This window comes from Cyprinodon tularosa, unplaced genomic scaffold (genome assembly GCF_016077235.1).
Source record: "Cyprinodon tularosa strain WSP-4 unplaced genomic scaffold, ASM1607723v1 ctg522, whole genome shotgun sequence".
Taxonomy (NCBI): Eukaryota; Metazoa; Chordata; class Actinopteri; order Cyprinodontiformes; family Cyprinodontidae; genus Cyprinodon; species Cyprinodon tularosa.
Genome location: NW_024039255.1, coordinates 824,019 through 832,894, shown reverse-complemented (window position 1 = coordinate 832,894; position 8,876 = coordinate 824,019). Strand labels below are relative to the sequence as shown.

The 8,876-nt window shown below is 35.5% G+C and overlaps 1 protein-coding gene across 1 annotated transcript; it reads left to right on the top strand.

The window, feature by feature from the left end:
- The first annotated feature begins 2,121 nt into the window (after positions 1–2,121).
- Positions 2,122–5,615, top strand: cdx4 (caudal type homeobox 4). Its single transcript, XM_038303993.1, has 3 exons — positions 2,122–2,832; positions 3,674–3,819; positions 4,918–5,615. The coding sequence occupies exons 1-3, from the start codon at positions 2,397–2,399 to the stop codon at positions 5,149–5,151; spliced, it is 816 nt and encodes a 271-aa protein (XP_038159921.1). The 5' UTR covers positions 2,122–2,396; the 3' UTR covers positions 5,152–5,615.
- The last annotated feature ends 3,261 nt before the right edge of the window (positions 5,616–8,876 follow it).

Sequence of the window (8,876 nt, the reverse complement as noted above, 5' to 3'; positions counted from 1 at the left end):
ATATATATATATATATATATATAGGCATTTGTATACATAATGCAAAAAGACTGATAGTTTTGATTTAGTTAGTTGGAAATTGAATCAAATATAGTAATCACTATTCCCACTATTTCATTTGAAAGGAACAAAATGCTTTGATAAATAAACACTTTAAAAAAATTAACTTCACTTCACTGGCAGATTAAAACGGATTAATTCTATGCAGCCAATATGTTTTTCTGAAAACAATGATGCAGTATTTTAACACTTATTATGAGTTTCAACGATTTTGTAAAAAATATAATAATAACAATAATAATAATAATATATCTAGTAAAAAATATAATAACGTATGTTATCACCTGTATTCATCTTGATCTGATTTAAAAAGATACACAGAACATACACAGATACACAGATACACAGAACATTAAAGAATGAATTTCCACTACTATATAACTTTGAGCTAGCCTACTATAGGCTAGCTCAAAGTTTAAAGTTTTATTTTCTCAGTTCAATTACTAGAAATGATTACTTTTCAAAATTGTTAATTAAAGTCATTGGAATGTGAAAGTTTCTTATAAAAATATATGTGAATGCCAAATATCGAGTCATATAAGGAATTTTCCGGCATTCGTTGTTGTTTTCCTGCATAACAACTAAACGAACAGCATAAAAGTGCAAAGTATTTTTTATGTGGTGTGTGGAAGGTGGACTTAAATGCAAGAAGGCTATAAAGCAAAACAAGGACCACTCCTTTATATCATGCTTTGGGGCTCCATTACAGGTGGATTTTTCTACAATAGGCAAATAGCTGAAAAAAATAACTAAAGAACACTTTAGTTAAGGTTTATGGAATCAAATGAGGGTACAATAAGACTTCACATGATGTGTTTCTCAGGTCATTAATAAGGGGTAATTATTTGGTCTGACAGAATATGAAAAATGAACTCTGAAAACAGCAAAAAAAAAAAAAAAAGTAATAAAGGCTGTAAATATAGGTGGGGGATGTGGAGTCAACAAGTCATCAGTCACGTGTTTATTCAGCCCAGCAACTGAATCAGGTGCCACCAAAATTGGACGCACCTGGTCCAGTGACTGGGCAGAACAAACAAATGGCATGGAGGTGATTTGTTGACTCTACATCTCCCACCTCTGGCTGTAAGTGATATTAACAGAAATTATTTAACTGTGACTGCTACACATGAAGCCATCTAAGGAGGCTCTGAGTTGTCCAAATATTCAACACAGCCGTTTCAGACCTAAGAAAACACATTACTAAATAAGTGTTTGGTTATTATGCAACCAACAGTAAAAAAAGGGGGTAACCCTCACAATAAAATAAACTTTAGATGTTGGCCTCTTTAAGACATGGGAAACGCCTCTAGAGATCAGTGGACAGCAACTCAATTTAGTTGTCTCATAAATATTTTGTGAGCAATAAAGGAATCATCCAGAGGCCCCAGTTTAAAAAGGAGTGACAGATAATTATTGCACGCCTTTTATTTTTTTCTTAAACGCTTCAGTGTGTCTCGTTGATAAAACAACTCAGGATGATTGCTGTATGTCATGTTTTATGTGCTCAGCTATTAGAAAACCTCGGAGCAGTTTGAGTGATGGTGCCACAGGCCGCTGCTTGGGGGAGAGGGGGCTGCTGGAGTTTCCTTGTAACCGGAATTAGCTGTGAAGTGCGACCTTGAGGTGTGAACGGAATCCCAAACGAGAAAAAAAGTCTCTGGTACTTTGCACCTCGTTTGCAAGTGAATATCTTAACAAATAATTCCAGGGTTTATGTGTGAAGCGTGGTCACACTTCCACAGGAAATTTAAATACTGCTTTTTAAAATATAAATTCAGAGAAATCAACATTTGAATATTAGCCAGAGTCGATGCATTTTATATGATTTGCAGAGAAAGTAAATTATTTTAACAAGCCATTTATTGTAAAAGTTATTATGTGCGTAATTACGCACAGGCCGTCTTGTTTGCGTGTGGACGTGCAGCCCGGATTTATTGACCGTGTGTGCAGCTGATAGGTCCTGCTGATAATTTATTCATGGGGCAGAGAAGCCGTGCTCGGGATAGGCCCAATGCCGGATGATGACGCGTTGCAGGACGGACGCAAGGGACAGCTGGGCCTGCACCACCAGTCACTCTCATTTAGATGCAAATCTGCAAGGATCCAAGAGTTGACTGACGTCAGGCAGGCCTCAGAGTGCCTTTAGCTCCGTGTCATCTGCACACATCATGTAAAGCTGGAGACGATCGGCATTTTAAATCGGTAACCCGTTTGGACTATAAAGAGCGCAGGGATCAAGATTGTCAGTTGGCAGGGCCAAAATGTTGCCTTGAGATTGGCTGCATTTACCCTTTGCTGCTAAAACAACTTTTCAAACTTTTTTTTTTCTGCAAAACATGTACGTGGGATACTTACTGGATAAAGAAAGCGGGATGTATCATCAAGGGCCAGTAAGAAGATCGAGCATCAATCTTCCTCCACAGAACTTTGTTTCGTCTCCACAGTACCCCGACTTTACTGGATACCATCATGTGCCAAACATGGAAACGCACGCACAACCTGGGGCCAGTTGGGGACCTTCATATGGCGCCCCAAGAGAGGACTGGGGTTCATACAGTCTTGGACCCCCTAACAATCTCCCTCCCCCCATGAACAACACATCTAATGGACAAGTTCCTTACTGTTCTCCCGAGTATAGTCACATGCACCCTCCCGGATCTGCGGTGCTGCAGCAGCCGCCGGACAACGTTACAGTTGCACAGATTTCTCCTGAGAGAGAAAGGCGCAATTCATACCAATGGATGAGCAAAACCGCTCAATCGTCTTCTACAGGTGAGAGCTTCATGCTGGACAAACCAGGCTTTGATAGAGTTGGTGGACAAGACTTCATTTAGAGCTTCTGTCACTTTATTCTGGATGTTGCGCCGACGCATGCCGACTTCCAACGCTTTATTAGTCCGATATATATATCTATATGGTTGGTATTTACAGGATATATTCACAGTGGTAAATGGGAAGATTGTTTTAAAAACACCGATCTGCGCTGTGCTGCTTGCTGCTGTGGGTGGAAATGAATGAAAAAATAATGGAGTGAGGAATCGGCGCCTTGCCTGCTTGTAATGTTAATGTCAGTTTTCCTGGAGATGTGAGCTCAGCTCCTCAGTTACATTGTTTGCAGCTTCCAGTGCTGCCAGTCAGACACAGGCTGCGGTCTGTGCGCTCATCACCTCCCTTTACTTTGATATGCGCCAGCCCAGCCTCCTTTTCACTGCCCGGAAAGACTCCTTTTTAGGACTCTGTTGAAAGCGTTTTTATTTTTCCTAAATTAATCTAAAATTTAAACTACTATTTATTACTGGAGTTTTCCCTTTTCCCGCATTTTGAGTAAAATTTTCTTACATTAAACAATTTTAGTATCAAAAGAACATTTAATAAAAAGTATATTTTTAATTCGTTTGAATATCACTTTTTCAACCTTTTTAATCTAAAACACGTGGAGAGAATTTACCCCAAAAAAAGGAAGATCAAAAGTAGTGCTATTGAGAAGATGTGGATTTCAACTAAGATGTGGTGCTCAGATAGGCCAGGCTGGTCCAGACAAGCAGGCCCGCTCCTACTGTCTGCAGACACAATGCCTTCTTCCCCTCAGTTTGTGTATTTGTCCTGTTTTCAGGTAAAACAAGAACGAAGGAGAAATACAGGGTAGTCTACACAGACCATCAGAGGCTGGAGCTGGAGAAGGAGTTTCATTTCAACAGATACATCACCATCAGGAGGAAATCTGAACTGGCTGTCAACTTGGGTCTGTCTGAAAGACAGGTATGGATGGAAATGCCTTCATGCGCCATGTGGATCAATTCAGATCCAGCATTAAATGATAAAGGTTTTAGCTTTTAAAAATATCAATACAGACTGTAATGTCAAAATTATATATAAATATTTTTTATAGCGCTTTTGTAATTAAGGGCACAAAAATGTGTTATTATGCAATTGTTTCTTGAGCTTTATTTTTCTGTTCAACTAAGTGCCCACAATTTATTTGCCAGTTCAATTATGTCAACGGTATTATTATGAGTAGGATTTTTAATAAATTGAGTGGAAATAATAAAAAAGCTGCATTAATGAAATATAAATAGCCTATATAAATAGAGGATAAGAAAAAAAATATTAGCATTCGATTCAGCAAATTCAGTTTATTTTTTTCTAAAACAAATAGTTAATAGAATATGCCAAACCTTCCTATTCTTGAAATAATAAGAATAATCTATTGGCTGTGTAGTTTCAAAGCAAACATTTAAAATATTTATGATGTGTTTAACAGTGTTTTATTTGTTAAAATCAAATCAAATATAGTCTTTCCAAAAATGCTTATTTGCTGAGTTGTTATCCTTTTAGAAGAAGATTTAGAACATTTAGAAGTACATGCACATTTAATATGTCTACCTATTTCTTTTAATTGTTTTTTCTAAATGTGCTTTGAGCATAACGAAATAGTCTCTCTAAAATCTTTTTTTTCTTTTTTGGCGAATGTGCCACGTGGTTTGTGATGGATTTGAAATTATTATTCTCACAATTTTTGCTTTATAAAAACTTTTTGAAGGGGATAATAAAAAATAACTAATTCCTTTACGTTTTAAACAAAGTAAAAGCTCAAATGTAAAAAAAAAAAAAAACAAAAAAAAAAAAAAACGAAAAACGGTATTTAGTTAAGAAATTTAAAATTGGAAAATAATAGGTCTTTGCAAGTAAAAAAGGGAGCTGGGCCTCCGATTATATTATATTATATTATATTATATTATATTATATTATATTATATTATATTATATTATATTATATTATATTATATTATATTATATTATATTATATTATATTATATTATATTATATACAGAATGTAATTGTTTGTACTCTTCTTTAGGTGAAAATCTGGTTTCAGAACCGCAGAGCCAAAGAGAGGAAGCTGATAAAGAAGAAGCTGGGTCAGTCTGACGGCAGCAGCGGGTCTGTTCACAGTGACCCGGGTTCGGTGAGCCCTTTGCCGGTACCGGGCTCCCTCAGTCCCACAGAGATCCACGGTTCTCTGTACCCTCCCCAGGGAATGAGCACATTGCCGTCTATCAGGAATATCCAGCAGGTGACTGTGACTCAGTAAAGCATGTGGACCATCTGATCTGATCTCTCCAAACTGAGCACTCCAACACCCTGAAGGACAGCAGAAGGATCTGAACACTGCGGACAAGCGTCTGGGTTTTCTAAAGATATGCCGGAGGCTCTTGAAATATTATTTTTAATAGAATAGTTCTAATGAAGCCGTGATTTTTAAAAAAGAAGAAAAAAATAAACTTTTAACCTTTTAAAAAAAATAAAATCCTTGTTTGTGAGGTTATAAGGTACAAATATGGTGCTTTGTAGGTGTTTGACGAATGTATGTGTTTATTGATGATTTTGAGCAGAAAATGGCCATTCCAGTGACGCTGGAGAAACCCATGGGTTTACCTGACAAATCATTTTTCACTTGTTTGAAGCGCAATGCGGTGCACACAGGGCAGCTGGGAACGATGCGGGTATATTGCCGACTTTGTAAATGTTAAATAAAGTGTTTGTTTTTCTACTAAATTTGTAGCTTCTATTTTGATTTTTTTTTCTTCTTCTAAATACCGCAGTAATTGGAGCTAAAAACGTAACTGATAGAAATGAACTTCCATTTCACATTTACATGTTTGGGGTTAAAAAGGCTGCTTTTACAAACAGAGGCTCATTTTATTAGGTTTCCAAAAAATACGTGTCTAACCAGGAAATATATATAGCCTATGTATATATATATATATATATATATATATATATATATATATATATATATATATATATATATATATATATATATATATATATATATATATATATATATATATATATATATATATATATATATATATATATATATATATATATATATATATATATATATATATATATATCGACCCCTGGACAATTTATTATAACAATTTGAACAATTTGTTATATTTTTATTATTTTGTATTTTTCAGTCAGCTGTGATTGAGTAATTCTAGAGGGAAGAGGGAAGATGGCGCTTTGATTTGAGGCGACCCGTACACTATTTTCCAAATTGACATGTTAACTGCAGCTTGTTATTTTAGAAGGAAGTTGACCTATAGCCTTTGTCCATGTAGGATTTTAATGGCTTAATTTATTAGCCCATGTCTGAGTGGAGGACTTCCGTATGTCAAGGCTCCAACAGATGCATCCACTGCGTGTCTGTCACCCGGTACGGCAAACACTTTCAACTCCTGTAAATCCTCGCGCGGTGGAGCGATAAACTTCCAGAGGCAGTATGTGTATGGCAGGCTATTTAACCATTTTATCGAACCACACGCAGCTAAAATAAATAAATGTACTTTTCCGCGGCTGATTTTTAGATTTTTGGAGTTCTCCTTCCTGAAAAAATATGCAAGGGTTTTTGTCATCTACTTAATCATATTTAGTTAACACATTAGTTTCATGTTTGCAGAATGGGTTATGACAAAAATGCTACTCATTAAATATAGGCGTACTTAATTGGATGCCAAAAACGGTTGTATTACTTTTTCAGTGTACCTAACCAGACTTATCAGGTTCAATCTAGTCGGCTCTTTAACTTCAGCAGTCTGGACTGCAGCAAACTATCTCTTAACTAGGCGCTTAGTCAAAGCAAGCCTATGTATTTGCTTGAAAAAAACATCCAGGCTGATCTAGGGTTTGCTTGTTTTATTTCAGCAGGCCTACTGGGAAAGTCTATTGATATTTTTTAAGATTGGTTAATCAACAAGCTCTTGTTTCTCCTGGCAGTAAAGCTGTATTTTTTTAATGGAACAGTTTATTTCAGCTTATTTCTCACATTTTCCTAGTGTCCCATTAACAGTTGAGGTAACTACATGTTGATGTCATTCTCCCAATGACAAATAAACTTAAAACAATTGAATACTAAAAGTAAAACCCTTTTTTAAATGATCCAAAATTAGAGCATCACTGGTGATATGTGAAAGATAAGGACATTTCTGATTAAAATTATGAAACATAGGTTTATCTAGTGATCCTTTTCAGATATACACTTCTCTATATATTTCACACACACACACACACACACACATATATATATATATATATATATATATATATATATATATATATATATATATATATATATATATATATATATATATATATATATATATATATATATATATATATATATATATATGTGTGTGTGTGAAATATATAGAGAAGTGTATGTCCCCACTGTGTGCAAAACTCAGTGCAGTCCCAGAATACCCAGAATTCTAGATTTCTGTATAGGCAAAAAGAAAATATGCATCACTCCAAATTTGTATTTTTTTTGTATTTTAAGACTGTTTTATTTTCAAAAACTATTTAAATGTGGCTCCACGGTGTTGCAGCTTGTATGAATTTTGCCCTGCAGTGAGAAGGTCTTGGGTTTAAATCTCTCTTATTGGAGTTTTTGCTGTCTTCTCTGAATCTGTTGAGTTTTCTTCTGTTATTGCAGCTTCCTTTCACAGCCCCCTCCCATATGGCTGCTGGTTAATTGGTCTCCCTAAGAGAGGAGAGTGTCATTTATTGAAAATAAGACAAAAAAGAAAGGTATTCTGTCTTTGATTCCCGAATACAAAAGCAAGGCCTCCTGTAATTTTCCATCATTGCCAAAGTTGGACGCAGGTTTATTTCCAAGTCTGAGGGTCATAGGACATCAGATCACAGATCAAGGCTGGCAATGAGGGTCTATTGTTGAGGCCATTCCTTCATTGGTTTAAAACAGTTGTCTTATAAAGGACTTCTTCCAGAAAATTGCACTTTTGATCCATACTGCATGCTCTCCTCATTTATCACCACATAGAGAAGCTTTCTCACTATCCTACTTGAAAAATGTACTTTTACATAAACCCCTCAAGTTTGTTATCAAGCTGCCTACTTTTTAATGGAGAGTTTTGCTGCTCTATCTGTTGTCTCATATTTTTATGTCCTATTTCAAAGCTCTACTTACATCCATATTATGATTAAGCAATGCAAAAACCTTCTTCTGTACTTAGTCTAAAAATTGGATTTGGAGTTGATTAATTCCACTACAATTTAAAATTACTGCATGGATGCTAAAAGACTTTAACAGAGGGGTTTCTTTACCTAGTTTTGGATGTTAATGGCTATAAGTGTAAAGCAAAAATCACATATGTAGACAACAATCATTTTGATCCTGTTTTGGAGATAATATTCTAAGCAAGAGTAGAATCTGCTCACCAGTAAGTGCAATTACCTGCCAGCCCAGTCAGACGATCGCACTCTATAAGACTTTTAGTTTTGGTTATACATCATGATTTTCAAAAGTCCTACCAAAAGTCAGTGACAGAACTTAAACAAATCCAGGCTTCAGAAGGATTTACCTGTTTATGGTTGGTGGATCTATGTTGGTGTTTGGTTGTGCTTCTTTCGCATGAGGAATAATGTCCATCTAAAGTTTTGGAGTGATCTGCTTTAAAAGACATGTGGGTGGTTCTAGACAGGGGAAATGGTACTGGCCCCATATTAAGGCCACTGTGCTAAAGACATAATATTAAATAAGTGTTTTATTATGATAGGAAACCATTACTGCCTTGGACCCAATTCATTATTTCTTTATTTTTTTCTCTTTATGGAATCAGTTTCATAATCATAGACAAATCTAAGTTTCACTTTTAGCATCTGTCATATTCAGAGGGGCCTAAGTTATTATCATCTAAAATCTAAATCATAGGTGTCCAAAGGTGCAGGTGGCTCTTTGGCTCACTTAATACATCAAACAAACAATTAATTATTTCCCTGTGTCGTTTA

Coding starts and splice junctions, on each gene's coding strand:
- cdx4 (XM_038303993.1), top strand. CDS start 2,397: ATGTACGTGGGATACTTACTGGATAAAGAAAGCGGGATGTATCATCAA. Junction 2,833..3,673: donor CGCTCAATCGTCTTCTACAG/GTGAGAGCTTCA, acceptor TCCTGTTTTCAG/GTAAAACAAGAACGAAGGAG. Junction 3,820..4,917: donor TGGGTCTGTCTGAAAGACAG/GTATGGATGGAA, acceptor ACTCTTCTTTAG/GTGAAAATCTGGTTTCAGAA.